Below are 18,779 nucleotides of genomic sequence, written 5' to 3' on the forward strand. Positions count from 1 at the left end.
TCAAACAAATGATACTTACAAGTTCAGTACATGTACTCAATTATAAAAAATCAATTAAAGATAATCTAGCATATTCACAACCTCAAGCAACTTTGCTACAGATTACGCTGAGTTTTTGGGAACTCTACTGTATTCCAATGCTATTTACCAAATCTATACCATATAAATTACTAGTAAAAATAAAGATTTCTCAATTGTCTGTAGCTTTGTAATCTCTTTTGACAACACTAACCTATATTTTGTGAGATTCTTAATTCTGAATGCCCATATTCCTACCATGCTGAAAACATTAGTGTACAATTATTTTTTTTGCTTCAGCTGTAGATTATTAAAAATGCATAACAAATAATGCATCTAACAAAAATCAGTCATCTCTATAATTATAACAAATGTAATCTTCCAGAGGTTGAAATAAAAATGAAAAAAATCAGTCATCTCTATAATTATAACAAATGTAATCTCCAAGAGGTTGAAATAAAAATGACTAATATTGTAGAAAGAGACAAAACTTGAATTCATATTTTTAATTGCCTGCCAGAGAATGAAACACACTGATGACTAATGCTTTAGAAAGAATCAAAGTTTGAATTCATATGTATGATCACGAGGTATATGTAGCTATAACTGTTTTCTGTAAAACGTCAAGAGAAAGAGTTCATGTTAAAGATATATTTTATGTATTCTAGGCTGATTGATCTTCCTATTTAAAGATAAAGGCACATTCCTCGTTCCTAATGCTAGGACAAATTTGTACAAATGGTCCTTCTTCCCTAGTGCTATTAGAGCATGGAATGGGTTGCCTGAGCTAGCCAGGAAAACTAATGGCTTGGCAGAATTTAAGTCATTGGTTAACATGCATGACTAAATGCATGACGTGTAGGATGTAATCATCTTCTTTGAAGTAATGTCTGTATTATATAAGATAAGAAGATTTAAAGGGTGGGCTCGCCAATAATAAGATCATACAATAGTCATAACTAAAGACATGAATAATGGATAACAATAATAATACATTGCATTATCTGCCTACTAAGAACTATGGGACTGATAAATTAGGTTCTGTGCTTATGAGTAATTACAGTGTGTATTTCCAGACAGAGATCTAGGAAGGGAGAAATAGTTAAGCTTGTGTACTTTAAAAAGAGAATAAAAAAGGTTAGAGAGAAGAAACTGATTAAAAGATTAGGTAGAGAAGACAACATTGATGGGTTCCATAAGGAAATTATGACAGTACAAAAGTTTTGTCTAACCTGTGTTCTGGACACAATAACTTTGTTATTATATTCATGTATCACTTCACTATTTATTGTTATCTGGGAAATAGGGATGTAATGGAATACAAAGATTTAGATTCTATTCCTAGAAAACATGAAATCATTTCTTTTGATTTAATCTTGTGTTTATTACTCTGTATCTTATAATTTTCTGTGGAAATAAATGTAACAAAAAAAAAAAAATAAAAAAACCTATGTTACCTTTATGGTGTGTAATTCAATGTTCTCCAAGTAAAAAAAAAATTATTACTTAAAGAGAAAATGTGTATCTTCAATTGATTTTATTTACAATATTGAATGTAGTTACACTATCTTTCTCTTTATATCTTACTGTATGGTATATAAAAATAATCAATAAATTTAATTTATTTCTGAAAAAAAACAACAAAAAAAAAAAAACAACTTTTAGAATGGGCTCTAATGAGGAAAAGCATGGCTTGAATAGATTTACACTAAAACTATTAACTATCAAACTTAATATATAAAAATGTAAATTGAACTTTCTATACAAGAAATACAAATGCTTTTCTTTTAGTTGAAACATTTATTTTAAACTATAGTGGAACTGATTCCCAAATTTGTCTCTAATTCTCTTGTAGTCACAGTTGTCTAATGTAGCACAAACTTTCTTCAGGGATCTCCTGCAAACAAAAAGTATTATATCAGTGGAAGATAAAAACATTTTTTTTTCTATAAGGGTCAAGGACATCTATAAATATTTTTTAAAATTTGAGAGAGAGACAGGAAAAATGATAGTCGTAACATTCATTAAAGACTGAACTGTTTTAGTCTTGTCTTTTTGCCTCCTTTCTGTTACATAGAAACTCATTTTGAAGCTTTTGAGTTATTTTTTTCTCTCATCAACACACAGGCTTTACTATCAAAGTTAGTTAAGTTTAAAAACACAGATTATTTATTGAGACTCTTAAACATGTAATTTTACATGTTACAGCATAAAGTTGGGTTTGAAAAAAAAAATTATCTTTGTAAGTTGAAGTCTGTAGACGGTGGCGTAAGTAAATAGAACTTAAGGGTGATTTAGTTAAAGTAAGATCTAAACAAAGGTTGTCATGGCCAGGGGGTGTCAATGTGGATAAGCTACGATTATCTCAGAAAGCCTTTGACAACTAAGTCCAGCACCTGTTCTGCTCATGTGGCCCAGCAAAACTGCTCTTACTAACAGGTGAAGGGGTGAAGGTGAATACCTGGCACCACAAAACCAGGATCTTCGGGCAGATGGAGCTCTTCAGCCTAGTAAGGCTATTCATCTAGGAGAGGGGTATTCCGACTTCAAACCCCCCTGCCTTGCGGTACTGAGGCTTCAGGAGACAACCTAGGGGAAAAATCAGGAGTGAAGCCTTTAAGGTATAGGGAGTATACTATGACATTCCTTCCGGCAACTTCTGCAACTGAGTTGGTGCCAAATGCAGACCTGCCTACCAAAAAAAGTCCAAATGCGTAACGCTGATGGTCAAAATGCGTATTTTGGCACCAGAATGCGTAACGCCATCCATTATTTTGTCATATATATATATATATATATATAAATATATATATAAATATATATATATATATATATATTAGATCTAGATGTCATGATTAGATCTACAATCTAAATCTAGATCAATACGACAATAAAGATGATATCTAGACTAGAATGAATATAATCTACTCTAGATCTGGGCTTAAGAGTGTTACCGATGCCGTGGATCCGCTACAAACGTAGATCTAGGTCTACTCCAAACTTTCGTAGGCCTACCTTCATCCTTGATCTATTCTATACTAAGACTAAGAATCTAGTCTAGATCTAGACTAGATGGTAGTAGATGTTATCGATCTAGATCTAGTCAATCTAAATCATACTACAACTAAATTGGATCAAGATTGTAGAGTAATGTAAGAGAATCATGACATAACGTAAAGACTAGCTAGACTCTAGCTAGATAAAATTGCTAGATCTATTCCTGTATAACAAGTTATCTAGATTCTAGATCTAGAATCCAGATCTAGACTAGATATCTACAATGTCACACAATGTGTTTTGAATCGATAGCACTTCGATATTTATTTCTATACAATGAATACGGGAATCAGGGATTCAACATAATTAATTTCTACTAATGAACTTACAAAAAAAAAGTCACGTTGGTGTATCAGCTAACTGACGGTACCAACCCGCCACTCCCTCACTCTCGCGTTCTTCATTTCTAGACTAAATCTAATTGCTTTTAAGAACCAATCAACCTTTAGATCTGGACACAATGTGTTCCCCCACCTTTTCTGTCCCCCCCCCCTGCCAACTGGACGGCTTAGCGTGACCTCCGTGACCGCTCGTAAGCTAGTCAAGAGGGGAAAAAAAAAGAAAACGAAATGCGTAACGCGACGGGTTAAATGCGTATTTGCGTACTGACGGTCATTTTTGGGAGATTTTGCGTAACGAATACGCATTTTGCGTAACGGTAGGCAGGTCTGCAAATGTAACACGAAGCCTTCCTTTGGATCACATCAGCAAAGGTTGAGAGAGGGACCATGACGCATGCCACGACCCCTTAATTTAAGGCCTAGTATTGCACCCCAGAGAGGAAACTCTGGTGCTGCTACAGTGTGGCTAAAAACAAGACGATAGACAGACTAAACAAATGAAAGTTTCTGACCCCATATCAAAAAGAATTTGAAAGGAGGAAGAGTGAGATTCAAATATAAAATAACAATCATTAGGGTCATAGATTTGACCTGTAAAGGAAAGCATTCTTGAAGGGTGGTAACAAAAAAATAAATAATGAAATGCTGTGGACAACCACACACTGTTTCAAAAAAATACATCTGGCATTAATGAATTAAGAATTCGCTGAGAATTAACCTATAACAGAGTTTTTCAAAGCTTCTGTCGGGTTTACTAAAATTGTTACCTCTAAGCTTAATTGTAGCTAAACAGAAATATTTGTTGAAGGGACCAATTTTTATGTCAAATCACTTCAAATATATTACGACCTGATATTTCAAAAAATTTCATGAAAAGCACATACTTGTTAAATACTTTAGTACTCAGACGCTTGTGGGTTGTATTCTGAATGGCTTTAATGTTGGTCAGATTAGACTTCTTAGATTTCTTCCCTTTGCCCTTGCCTTTAGTTGCCTTATCTAACAACTTCTGAGAACGAGCAGAGCCAAGGTCATGGCCAGTGGCATGTTCTATTTCTCTCTGCAATTCTGGATCTTGCCAAGGTGGTAACTCATGACCTAATTAGAGATAAAAGTGTTTAGATTGAGAAGAAAAGGAATAAAGTTATATTAATACTTAAATTTTTTAATTATATATTAATTAATGGTTATTTGGCTCAAAGAAAAACTACATGTGCTAAAGACATTTCTGTACAAATAATGTTGCTCATCATTAGCTCATGGCCGAAAAGCTAAGAATCATGGGAACTGTCAATGTTGTTCATTCAGTTTTAATGGCTATGTAACATCTCATGATTTCAAAGTCATGCAATGGATATATCCTAATACAGTTGAACATTTTTAGTTTTATTAGTTTTATATTGAAGTCATTTGTTAAATGTTTGTGTTAATTGTAAGGAAAAAATAACAACTAATGATACCTATAATAGAAAGATGATTAAAATAATATAGACCACCTAATTAAGAATGGATTAGGCTGTACAAAAGAATGGAAAACAGAATGATTGTGTAGTCTAACTGAGTTTTCCCAGACAGTCAAATTTCACATTAGACTGATGGCCTCCTAAAGTCATATTTTTCTTATCATATTCAAGGATCTGTGTTACCGATGTTTCAGAGCTGATTCGTAAATAAGATAAATAACTGGCAATTGTACTTTATAGTGTAACATGCTCATAAAACATTTACCTTGAAGGTTCATTGATTTTCTTTTTATATTCTTACTTCAAAAAGTAAAAAATAATCTCTTCGTCCAAAAATGTAATGATTTCCTTTTGATTTTATTTACTAGCTAGATTGATTAACTTATAAAGTAGATTATACGAAATGTTCCTGAAGTTCAGACTTACTTTCGTTACAGCAACTCGTTGAAGGCTCCTCTTGTTCAACAAGGGTAGTCACTTCTTTTTGGTGAGCCTCTGAGCTGTCTGTTACATTAGAAGGTTTCCCAGTCTCATCTCTTGCAATGATTGTTCCATGAAATGGACACTAAGAAGTAGTTGTAACATTGTGTTAGTACAAACACTTGTGTGTACTTAGGACAGTCTACACTTGTGTGTACATGAACAATGTGGTAAACATATTAATTTATGGTCAGTGAATTGGATAGACAGTTAAAAAGATAAAAAAGGATAGAAGCAGACCTATATATTTTCATGTAAGACAGCCATCAACTTTGTGGTGTAGAAATGTATTGTAACAAAATTTTCTTTGTAAAACCTTTGATTCTGAAAGCATTATATAATTATATTCTATCACTACTGCTTATCAGAAAATATTTGTTCTTCCCATTTGTTCTATTTAAAATGAGGTAGAGAAGTGAATCAAAGCTTTAGATTTTATAATAACAGTTAGTAATTAATGAAAGTGATATATTAATGGCATAAAAACTAGTGTGGCCTCCTTCAGTCATGATGTGACATGGATCATGTCATGGATGATGAGATGAATGCCTGGGCATTAGCTGTGGTCAGAACGATGCTGTGAAACTAGTGTAACTAACTAGTGTACATAATAATCAGATTTATAACTAATCAATTTTGTGTTTCATTGAAATAGAAGAAAAGAAATAAGAAAGAAAATAATAAATAGTATAACTACAAATGGATGAAACAGTCAACTTAAGACAAAGGGATCTTCACTAGAACTCACAATAATTATGAGCTATAACAAATAGGTTCAGAATGTGAAGGGGAAAGTGGCCTTCAATCAGTTGACCTCTAACCTTTATTCTGTCCATTCTTTCACACACTTTTCCATTGGGCATTGGAGCTCGACACTTCCATTTAACTGGTTCAAATTTTCCAGGAAAACTGAAGACTCGATTTTTGAGAGCGGACAACTCATGCTGTGACAAAAGAAAAAGTGTATTATTAAATATAGATGGTGTCTCAGAAGTTATTATTGTACTAAAGTACTAAATGTTTTAATCAGTATTGAAATGCCAAATTTTATACAACAAATAAAACAATATTTGTGTTAATCAAAGCTACTTTTAAAGCAAAGAACCATGCATATTCAAAGAAGATGTATGCATTCTATCTAGAAGATGGTGGTCTATTTTTTAAATAAAAATAGGTTTGTTCTAAATGGTATGCAAATATATTTTTTTGTCTTGCATTTGGTTCAAAGTAATGAATTGATGTGCTAAAATATTATTGGGAAAATCAAGAATAAAATTTATGAATCAACTTCAAAGACTTAATCTTGTCCCTAATTGTTATGACTTAATGTTAGTTAATTTCGTGGTATTACAGTGCAAAAAAAAGGTTTTGCCAACCTGATCACACATTTATATTCTTAATGCATTTTATATTTTTGGTTTAAATATTAAAATGCTAAAACTATTATTTACCTGTGATGGCTTTTCTGTTTCAGTTTCTTTTGGAGTCCAGAATCTATGCAACGAATCATATCTAGTAAAAAAAAAAAAAAGGAAAACTATTTATAATACTAATTTTCATAAAGATAATACCACAACAAAAAAAAATGTATAAAAATACATTAAAGCTATAAAGAATTAATGTATAAATACTTATGTATTGAGAAATATCTAACACTTGGAAGTCATGAAGCATATTAGATAAACAACTAAAATTGTTGATAGAAATGAGTGTTTAGAAACACTTGGAATAAAATAACAAGAGAAATAAGTTATGGTTCCTTACTTAATGACTGATGGAACTTCTATCTGATCAGGATTTTCCCAGCATGCTAAATCGGCACCAAATTCAACAAATGGAATATTGGATGCTGTTTCCTGGCTGTTCTGTCTGAACATCTTGGGTGAAGTTGACATTAAGCTGGTAATAACATATAGGAGAAAAATAATGCATGCAAGACTCAGTCACCATCATGTAATTATGAGCATAATGGGAAGAATTACTGTTTTAATGTTAGAAGCTGTTCTGCAGTAGTGAAAGCAATCAACATGATAAGTCTAATCCTAAGCATTAATGATAAATTTTTATCATCTCAGCTATTTTTTAAGGAACATAAAATACATTTTGTTATTGCACAGCATATACTTTTTAAATGAAGAATAGAGATGAAATGAAACAGCCTTTTTGTCTGACATCCTTACAAACACACTCACAATCTTGGTTCTTTTTTTTTAATTTCTAATAAATATAAGTACCCCAGAATATGTTTTAAATCTTTGACTACCTAATTATTCTCCCAGCATTTTTTTGACACAGCCTTTATGTACAGATCAAGGCTGGTGCTTTGAAAGTTATTTTTCCATTTTTAATTGCTAAAAACATTATCTTGAATAGTTTTCCTTTTCTAAATATATAGAACTTCCTTTTTTTAAAGTCCTTTTACCAAGAAACATGTTCTTAAAGAAAAAGCTCTATTTTCTTTCAATTGATGTTCCAGATAGTAGCCTTATGGGATAATGTGTTTTTGAATGTGTTAAATATAAAGTTTTGTGAAAATATGAATAAGTATCATAAAAAAAATAATTTCTTATTAATTAGTATAGTTAGTCTGCTTTCATTTTTCCAATCTTAGACATATATATGGATAATTAGCTTGAGAATTCCATTTTATGTGTTTGAAATGAGTTATATATAAAAAGTTTTAAGACAATAGGATAAATATGATAACACATTTTTTTAATATGGATCATACAATTTTTTTCCAGACCTGGTCTAGGGACTTTTCCACATTTGGTTATTAATATTAAAATAATATTTTGTTTTATAAGTATTAGTTTGTGTTACATAACAAGGGCATTGCATTTTCCTTAAATTCAATACCAAATTTATAATTTTCTAATAACAAACAAACAATAAAAGTTATTAAAGTTAAATTAAAGCATTTTTTTTTTACACTATGAAAGTGCAAAATTAATTATTCCGTCCAAATGTTTAAATAAGTCCAGAGTGAAATTTAAAATTTCTTTAAAAATATAATCAACATGGACACACATAAGAAGTTACCTTTGCGACTCAACTTTTGCTAATGCATTTGCCATGGTTGTTGGATCAGCAGCTACTTGTGAAGTCAATCTTTCTTTAAGGTTCCAGCCAGTTGATGTTTTACTGGATGATTCACTTGAAACAGTAACAAGCTGAGGTTTTGCTTGAGTTGTAACATTGTCAGTTAAACCTGTGTAGTTGAACCATTAATAAATTGCATGAATTTTGAATATATACAAAAGTTTCCAAGGACTGTCAATGCAGAGGGTGAAAGTGGGGATAAGCTCCCAAGAAATGCTCCCAAGACTTGCACCTCTAAAGGCCTTTGACAGTCAAATCCAGCTCCTGGTCTTCATGTACGATTTTCTCATAAATCCAGCAGAAAATGTTCCTACAAAGAAAAAGGGATAAAAAGCGAAACACTGGTGCCTCAAAACCACTCTTGCTTCATAATGATGAACACGTCAGCCTCAATAATGCAACCCATCTAGGAGAAGGAAAACTCCTTGTGGCCATATTCCCTCGTGTGGGTATTGGGGTCTTGGAAATGACCAATGGTAAAATAACATTCACTGCCCTTTCCACTTGCATTTCACTAAAGCAAATAAACATGAATTTCCCCAACCCAGGTCCTTTTTGATTGCACTATCCCAGATAGAGAACCATGTTTTAATACTGTCTTACAATAAGAAGAAAACCCATCATGTGAATTTTCGGAACTGGTGAATATGATAGTGTGAAGGAGCCTGGATTTAGGATGTGATTCCACAGGGCATACCACCTTAGCTTTCTTACTATAGGTAACTTTCAATCTGGAGATGGATATTCCAGTGATAGCTAGACCTAGATGTTCTTTTACTTCAGCATTGGAGCAACTTTCAAGACCAAAAACTTTCTTAAAATGCATTGATTATATAAAAAAAAAGTCTGGGGATACCCGAAGCCTACACTAAATGCCAGGAAAACAAAAGAAGAAGAAAAGAATAAATAAAAAAAAAATTAAAAAAAATAAAAACCATTTCAAAACAAAAAGCAATGTCACCCTTTTTACATCAAAAGATTTATCCAATGAAAAAATATCATAAAGATTACCGATCAGGATGATACATGACTAACTTTTAAAGATATATATTTGGGTCAGTTTGGGTCAAAAGGGGTTGTCCTTTTTTGTGAGTAATAGTTGGGAAATTGGTAGAGAGCATTAACATTAAAATACTAAGGACTGGATTTGCAGTTAAGCATTTCTGAGTTTGTTTTGACTGGAAAAAAAAACAACAGTTTTTTTCATCAACATGACGCTGACAAAATAAACCTATGTTAAAGGCTGAGACACTTACCATATTCTGCTCTTAAGTGAGGAGGGATGTGTGGCTCGAAACCTTCTTTCTCAGGAACTTCTTCAAAATCGTCATCTATCAAAGGATATTGATTAAAAAAAATACAATAAGTACATAGGACAATGAATAAAAATTAGCTTTTTATAGATTGCAAAAGATTGACATGTTAAAATAAAATATAAAAATATTATAAATTGTTTAACTGTTGTCATATCAGTATAAAACATAGAAATATTAAACAATGTTTGATTGTCTTTCAATTTTTAATTATAATGATAAATGTTTACATTCACTGTTCTTGTAGTTAATAAAAGCAATTATGTAGAAAAAAAAAGATAACCTGTTACAATGTGGCTTACCTGGCAATCAAATCATCAAATAAGAACAATCTGATATAAACTTTGTAACATGTAAATTATGAGTGAGTCTGGTGTGAATGTACACTTTGGTTTCTTATAATTATAATGTTTTTTGTTTGGTGTAATGCACCAATTGTAAGACAAATTTCCATACGGACAATAAAGATTATTATTATTATTATTATTAACGTCTGCAACATTGTGTTGTTCAATAATTACTTTTTCTGATTGATTTAATAATACATCCATTGAATGGAAGATGGTGCAAAACATTTAGATGTCAAATGAAGAGTTTTTAATTGAATTCTAGTGAAGACAAAATTTTCTTTATTTTAAATTTTAGGATTGTTGAAAACACTGCCTGGTAATTGCTATGAAAAACAGATGAACTTAATAACACCTGTACTATTGGGCATCTTGGCCACAAAGATGTTGATTAATTTCAATTTATTTAAATGAATTGTAACATTTGTTGACATGAACCTTATTTCTAGTTTTATTACAAAGATATTTTTTAGTTTTTTTTTTGTTTAATGGGGTTACAAATTAAGCATGTGCAAATTTAATATTTCCCCATGATTTAGTATTAGATCTAAACTTTTATATGTTTTCTTTTTGTGCACTGATATTAAAAAAAAAAGAACAAAATATATTAATAATATTTGCTAATAGTAAGTACAGTAAATATTTTAACCTGAGTCATCAAGCTTGGTTTTATTTGTTTCCATGGAGACAAGCTTAAGGTCCACACATTTAGACTTGATAGTTTCCAAATGAATTTTAAGATCAATGGCTGATTTGATATCATTTTCTTTACCTCCGTTCTTACTTAGTATCTGAAAAAAAATCAACATAATATGAAAATTGTCTAAACATAGCAGTATGAGTGTGGATGTGTGGCTTAGTGTTGACTAGTTGGTAGCTCAATGCAAGCTTAAAACTGAAACACTTTTAGAGATTAATCAAACACAAAAAAGTTTGATCTTAATCTCTGTTTATTTTTATTGCTCTAAATCAGACTTCTCATTTGATAGAGAAGACTAATAGGCAGCAGCTAAGTTTGGCTTAGACAGCTGAAGAGCTCTTGCAAACATTATGGTGGGAACTTAATATGATAATTTGAATACTTAATTAGTACAATGCCATTGTGACTCACTGACCTCCAGCCATCTGATTACTTTAGGCAGGTAAGTATTGTCAATCAGTTTACTGGAGTCTTTTAAAGACTGCATTATGTCTGTGTTGTCCGTAGTCTCTTGAACACTGACTTTATCAGGAACTTCAATGGATAGTGTGAACTTTGTGCTATTGAATCCATGAGCCACAAGGTCACTCTCTTCATCTTCACAGTCATTATCACTGCTTAAAGATGTGTCATCCATGGATTCAACATTATTCAGTAACTTGCCTGAGAGGGAACTCTGTCCAACTTTGGCACTCAAACATTTTGATTTGTCTCTGTCAAGATTAGAGCAATGCGACTTGTTATGACTTTGGTTTGATACAGAACAACTTTGGGAAGGTTCCCTACTGTCTAATGAAGCGTTGTTTGCTTCATGTGAAGAAAAGTCCATCAGGGTTTCTTCAGATGTTGTTGGAAGTAGAAGCTTTAGACAGTTTTCTGTTTCAGTTGCACAGTTCACAATTTCTTGCTGTGTTTCTAGAAATATCAATCAAAATATGCAAACATGTAATGTTAATGAGAAAAACAGAAAAGCGAAAAATTAATAAAATCAAATATTTCTTACTTTAATGTATCAATTAAATCAACAAAGAACTTTTGTGTTTATACTTGTATCAATCAAGGAAAAAAATATGAATAATTGTGTTTCTTACCTGATATTTCTTTGAGAATTTTCGTCACTTTATCCGCCATTGCTTTCTGTTTTTGTTTTTCTTCTTTTTCAAGTCGAAGTCTTTCTGCCTGATTCTGAGCTTGTAAGTTTGTGAAATCCACCTTTTGATAGAAAGATAAGTTTATTTTAATGATTATCACTATGAAAGACAAAGGCAAATAAAGGGCTAAAAAATAAATAAATAAAGTTCTGATGCAAAGGCTAAGGAAAGATGCTTCTCTAAAAAAAACTTTTGCTTGAATGTGAGTTTTTTTTTTTCTTAAACTATTTTAGCACTTTGCTGCTAAACAGAAAGGCTAAAAATAAATATTTGACAAAAAAGATTATTTTTAACAAGGGCAGTGAAGGTAAGCTTGCAAATGCATAGTGGAAAATTAAATCCAGCATGAAATGGAATAGTTCCCGGTAAATGTGATAAATTAAACTGATTTTGAACTTTCTAAGAGGAACTTTAGATATTACTAAAATCTACATTGAGTGCAACCCTATAATGGCTGTAACTCTAGCTCTCTATCAAACATAAATATAATCTATTTATAGTATAAATTATTTTAATTCAATTTTACAGTGTCATCTTCTTATCTTATATGATACAGACGTTACTTCAAAAAAGAAGATGATTATGTCCTACGCGTCATGCATTTAGTCATGCATATTAACCAATGACTTAAATTCAGCCAAGTCACTGGTTTTCCTGGCTAGCTCAGGCAACCCATTCCATGCTCTAATAGCACTAGGGAAGAAGGAGTGTTTGTACAAATTTGTCCTAGCATATGGGACGAGGAATGTGCCTTTATCTCTGTGTCTTTCAGAGTATTTTATTAAATTTTGTTTTTGTATTTGAAGATTATGGTTCAGTGTTTTATGTATGATTGCTACTTTACTTTTGAGCCTTCTGTCCTGAAGGCTTTCTAAATTTAGTGATTTTACTAAAGGTGTTACTCTAGTCAAATGTGAATATTCGTTTGTTATGAATCTCACTGCTCTATTTTGTGTCTGTTCCAGTGTTTTAATGTTTTCTTGAGTTGAGGGGTCCCAAACAGAGGATGCATATTCTATTATTGGACTAACCAAGGTTAAATAACATTTTAGTTTTATGATCTTATTTGATTTATAGAAATTTCTTTTAATAAATCCTAATGCTTTGTTTGATTTTTTTGTAGTTTCATCAATATGGGGATTCCATGACAGTTTTTCATTTATTCATGACAATAAATACTTTTCCAAACACACCAAAGAAACAGAGTGGTGAATAAAATTTCCTTAAATACCTTCAAACTCACATCAATGAAATCCAGGGATGAATCAATTCACATAAATATAAATCACTACTACATATTTTATAAATAGTTGAACAACTATACAGACAATAATCTCGATTCACACGCCACTGCTAGCCAACTTGTGCATTGGAACATAACATACAAATTATTAGAGTTGCATAAAAAAAATACTTACAAATTTACAGTTCTTTAAATAATCGTAGCCATGCACCAACTTTCTGTAGCCTTTACCATACTTCTCATACCAGCGCTGAATGGCAAGCAGTGTTTCTGACTTCAATTTATTGGCAGCCGCAGAAGGTGGCGGTAAAGGTTTGTTCACCTCAAGAGCTAAAACACAAGAAATATAAAATATATTTTGAATGTAACTCAGAACAATAATTCTGGCAACACTTTGGGGAGAAATAAGATGAAACAAGGCAGAGAACTCTTCTTTGTATTCACTTTGCCTCATAGTTTCCTAAAAATAAATTATAAATTCTAGCAATAACTGCATAGTTCCTCTATTTTAAAAATCCCCTATATCCACTAGCTTTTTATTAATTATTTGCTTTGTCTTATTACATCAATTAAACATTCGTACAATTTTACCTGAAGTTTTCATTTCATGTGGAGAAATTATTGATTAGTAAGATATTCATATTGTTGAATATTCAATATTTTTTATATTCATTTGTTATAGTTAAATACTCTCACGGATGAATGTGATTATTTGTGTATATCTATTTTTACATGTCAGTGGGAATGTATGAGGGAATGACGGCACGAGGATAGATGCCAGTGTGTGATATGATATAAAAGTAAAAAAGTTGTGTTTGTCTTGATGGCTGAGTTTTTTAAAAGAAAAAAAAAAGCTCCCCTTTCTGATCTTGTTATCTATTGGGCAGATGATGTAAATGTCATCTGTTTCTGTGGCCTAAGAGGCACCCTAAAGATCCCAAAATTTAAAATCCCAATCTTCACCACCTAGTTATTTAATGTTCTATAATTATAGCTAACACTTGACAAGTTGGGAGAAACTAGTGTAGTTTCTAGTCCATTAATATATATGAGAGCTGTAACAAATACTGTAATGTTAATATTTTGTAAACAATTTTAAAATCAAACTGAATTCTAAATTCCTTGACTCTACACACAATATTTGTAACTTTTTCAATGTGAGTAAAAACGTATTTGGATATACCAACCAGTAGTTAATGCCAGAAACTGTTGCAGATGGAGAACTAGAATCTCTCTGAAAGCATGAGATCTATTGAATAATTCATCTGCCAATTGGAAGGCGGATAACCTTATCTCCGAGTGATTCTTAGTCAGCTGTTTCATGATCAAGTAGAATGCATAGCGTACATAGTCGTCAGATTCTCTAAAGAAAATGAAAATTAAATTTTTAATAACTACAAAAATTAGTTGTAAATAATAGTTGAGAATAGGACGAAATAATAAATTTGTTTCTATATATCCACAGTAATGTTCTTGCATCTTGCAACTTCTGAGGCATTTCTGTTTAATGCCTATCTATTAGTTTTTGTAACTGCTTTCAGTTCATTACCACAATGTACTTTACATGTTTATTTTTCCGTTTTTTAGTTTTTATTTTCATTTGTTTAGTAGGCTTCATGCTACCAAACAGTTATTGTCAGGACACAGCCTTGATTACTTCTTATCAGTTACACAAATAAAATGTCAATTTTTACCTTTACCTATCCCTTAGTCTGTTGGACCGTTGGGGCACCAGGCAAGACTTGTCGACCGTCTTTCTCCATTCCTCCCTTTTTTTTGCCTTCTTTAGAACCTCTCTCAATGGCAGCCCCGTCCATTCTTTAATGTTGTCCTCCCATCGCTTTTTCTGTCTGCCTCTTCTTCTTTACCTGGCACTGTTCCCTGAAGGAAGGTCTTTGCGAGCCCAGTAGATCTTGTAATGTGGCCATTTTTTAAGCTTTCGCCTTTTACAATGTCAATTAACTTATTTCTAAATCAATTTTTACATGATTTTCAAGTACGTTGGGGGCGCGGTGGCTGAGTGGTTAAACGCTTGGCTTCCGAACCTGGGGTCCTGGGTTCAAATCTCGGTGAAGACTGATTTTGAATTCCAGGATTTTTAGGGTGCCCCTGAGTCCACCCAACTCTAATGGGTACCTGACTTTAGTTGGGGAAAGTAGTGGTGGTCACATAACACCCTGCTCGTTAAGCATTGGCTAAATAAACACATGATCTTAACATCAACTGCCCTATAGATCACAAGATCTGAAAGGTGTACTTTTTTTTTTTCAAGTAGGTTATTTGTGACCATTGGTCTGGAGCTCAAATCCCACTGCGTTGGTTTGTAAACAATGTATCCCAGCAAATTTTACAACATGCTAAACATAAATTAGATTTGATAGCCATTTGTATCAAATATTCAACATTTGATAAAAAAATGACAGTTACATAAAACCTAACCATTCACTCATTAAAACTTTCCTAATTCAAAAGTCTATAGTATATAGATATCATTTTAAAGCGTAGTTAGAGATTTATTTTTGGTTTCAAGAAGCAATAAAAGTAAGTTACCTGCATAATCGTTTAAATTTTTTAGTCTCCGCTTCAGGAAGTGATGGGTTGCCTGTGTTAGTCAATTCATGGAAACATTTCTTCATCTGTTTAGTGATGTCAGGATTAAGGGTAGAGACTGATTTTTTCAGTTCTATTGAAAAATATAACCAAGTATGAAATATTTAAATAAAAAAATTAATAAATTACTAGATCTAGATCCTAGTACAATAGTTATGTGTAAAAACTAGATTTTTTTATAATGTACATAACCATACATAATTAATAATAATCTTTATTATCCATAAGGAAATTTGTCTTACAATTAGTGCATTACACCAAACAAAATATTATAATGTGTTCATTTGCAGTTTATCTTCTATATATTACAGAGAGGTTACTTCAAAAAAGAAGATCATTATGTTCTACGCATTTCATGTTGGTTTTTGTGGCTGATTCATGCAACCCATTCGGTTGTCTAATAGCACTAGGCAAGAAGGGGAGCTTGTACGAATTAATAAATACTTTTATTCTAAACTTATAGCATATGGAATAAGAAATGTGCCTCTACTCTATGACTATGTCTCTATGTTTGTGTCTCTCTGAGTTTTTCATTAGGTTTTGTTTTTCTATTTGTAACTTATGCCCCTGGAAGCCCTATTTATGGTTTAGACTAGATTAGTGTTTCATGTATTATTAACTACTAGACTACTACACTAGTGTGTGAGTCACTGAGTGTGTCTGAATAAATAACTTTACTTAGTAACCTATTTATTAGTATTTATAACTAGACTCTAGATAATACTAATAGGTAACTAATAGTAGTCTATATACAATAATCATAATAATGTCAATAATACTAATACATATAGATCTAGTGATGATATAGAATTATAGATTCTAATTCTAGATCTATAGTCACAATGAATAGACGGTCATCACAGACATCATCATGATCACTGTCACTAACGACTCACTTAGTTGACTTAGTGTCAGTCAGTCACCAGTGTCACTAGTGTCAGTGAGTTGAGTGAGACACAGTCAGTCCGACTGAACACCGTGATCGTGAACACGGTGACGGTCACGAAACTTTACTTTGTCACTTGCCTTCCTCAATATTAAGCTTATCCATCTGTTCATATTACCACTTCATGGGTAATGACAGTAATGTAAAAACGATCTTATACTAAGATTAGATCCGAAATTCTTCGATCATCTAGATCTAGTCTTGCTAGAAATGCAAATTCAGCATCAATCGCTTCATCAGTCCATCATCAATGTTTACTGTTTACTAAACAAAAAAGATTTGTATAAACTACTTTTTATATAGCTCAGTGATAGACATTTTATTATTTCTTCTGTCGGAGAGTTTCTTTTAAGCACAGATCTATATATGAATCTGATCTAGATTTACTTATTTTTATTTTGTTTTGGTCAGTGGCAATAAAGATTTAGATATTCTTTTTACAATACCCCTATACTCCATTCAACTCGTACATTCATGGTTCCTTCTAAGTTCTGGGTGAAACCTGGACACGGATTTCAAAAACGGCACTAACGATTTCCTAGAAATTTGTCTGTGGATCGTTGGAAAAAAATTGCTTGCTCGTTGGCCACACCAGGATAGCTCTCTCTCTATATATATAGTTTGACACTTATAATTTTTCAAAGTATAAAAAGAAATAAATTAAATTTGGCCACATAACTTTACGTATGCATGTAGGCATTATATTATTCAATAATTTAATAAATTAATGTTCATAAACATTTTGCGCATCCTCTTCTGGGTCTAGATCTATTATTATTTGAATATTAGGCCTATAAGGTCAAGTAGATCAATAGGCCTACAATCGCTTAACAAGGAATATTTCTCAGTGGGGAGGCGAATGGGTCGGGATATTTTTAAAAAATCTAACATTCATTAGTTATAATATTAATAGAAAAATGTATATTGTATAAAGGAGGTATAGGCCTAATGTCTTTAAAAATAAATATTTCTAAATGTTTTTCTTGATGTGTGTTTGTTTTGTCTCATTAGTTTAAGTCTGGCTGCCTGGTCGTGCGGTTTGCACGCTAAACTGTCGTTCAGATTCATCGATGGTCCCGGGTTCAGCGCATCAGGCTGATAAGTTTTAATGATTGCACTGTTGGCCTATACCTTCTATCATGATGTTTAAAGAATCCCTAAAGACATCCTATACGCTGAGCTTGTAGAGGGAGTCAGACCCAATGGCCGCCCAGGACTAACCTATAGAGATGTCTGCTAGCGAGACATGAAAGTCACGGGTATCGACCAAAGTATGTGGGAGGAGATAGCCCATGACCGGGCAGCATGGAGACAGACTGTACGTGCTGGTAAGAACTTTGCCGAATGCAAAAGAAACGAAGCTGCATCAGCCAAGAGAAAGAAAATGGAAGCTGCATTGTCAGCTAGCCCTGGGACAGATGCATATACATGCACGAACTGTGGCAAATTCTACCGCTCCAGAATTGGCTTGATCAGTCCCTCCAAATTCTGCCCAGTCCAAGACGTAACCAAATCCAGTGACTCATCTGGGCGCATTCATCATCTTCCAAGACAGAAGGAGCCATATAATTAGCATAGCGACGCACCATAGCTGACGGACTTTGAGAGCGACACTTAGTGACGTCACTGATAGTGGGGTTTAGCTTGTTGATGTTAAATTATTCAGTTGGACTTCCAGTTCCAGGTGACAACGGACTCGACTGTGTCGTTCTTGTTATACAGTTTGTTTTGTTAGTTCGTGTTTGCACTCGTACAAGACACTCACACATCTTCTAAATAATCTGTCGAAGCCAGACAGCCATCGTACAGCTGCAAGATCAAGGCCTATTACACTTAACATCACCTAACTTTTTATTCTAACACATATATCGCAAGATCCGAAAGGGGTACTTTACTTTACTATCGAAAGTGTATTATGCGTGTATATTAATACTGTATCTCTTTATTTCTCACTTATCCCTTAGTCTGCTGGACCGTTGGGGCACCAAGCAAGACTCGTCGACCGTCT

The 18,779-nt window shown here is 32.7% G+C and overlaps 1 protein-coding gene across 2 annotated transcripts; it reads right to left on the minus strand.

Annotated features, from left to right (window-relative positions):
• Positions 1-1,459: 1,459 nt before the first annotated feature.
• LOC106051872 (UV-stimulated scaffold protein A-like) lies at positions 1,460-17,041 on the minus strand. 2 transcript variants are annotated; one of them, XM_056020396.1, is made up of 15 exons: positions 16,722-16,786; positions 15,766-15,898; positions 14,403-14,578; positions 13,391-13,545; positions 11,913-12,033; positions 11,237-11,736; positions 10,771-10,912; positions 9,718-9,792; positions 8,402-8,570; positions 7,124-7,258; positions 6,811-6,871; positions 6,181-6,303; positions 5,306-5,444; positions 4,301-4,514; positions 1,460-1,915 (listed from the first exon to the last, which is right to left on the minus strand). In XM_056020396.1, the coding sequence occupies exons 2-15, from the start codon at positions 15,849-15,851 to the stop codon at positions 1,819-1,821; spliced, it is 2,193 nt and encodes a 730-aa protein (XP_055876371.1). In that variant the 5' UTR covers positions 15,852-15,898; positions 16,722-16,786; the 3' UTR covers positions 1,460-1,818. The 2 variants fall into 2 exon arrangements, with proteins under 2 accessions (XP_055876371.1, XP_055876363.1); XM_056020388.1 differs by lacking the exon at positions 16,722-16,786 and adding an exon at positions 16,852-17,041 and having other exon boundaries at positions 1,463-1,915.
• Positions 17,042-18,779: the final 1,738 nt, after the last annotated feature.

Source organism: Biomphalaria glabrata, chromosome 1 (genome assembly GCF_947242115.1).
Source record: "Biomphalaria glabrata chromosome 1, xgBioGlab47.1, whole genome shotgun sequence".
Classification (NCBI taxonomy): domain Eukaryota; kingdom Metazoa; phylum Mollusca; class Gastropoda; family Planorbidae; genus Biomphalaria; species Biomphalaria glabrata.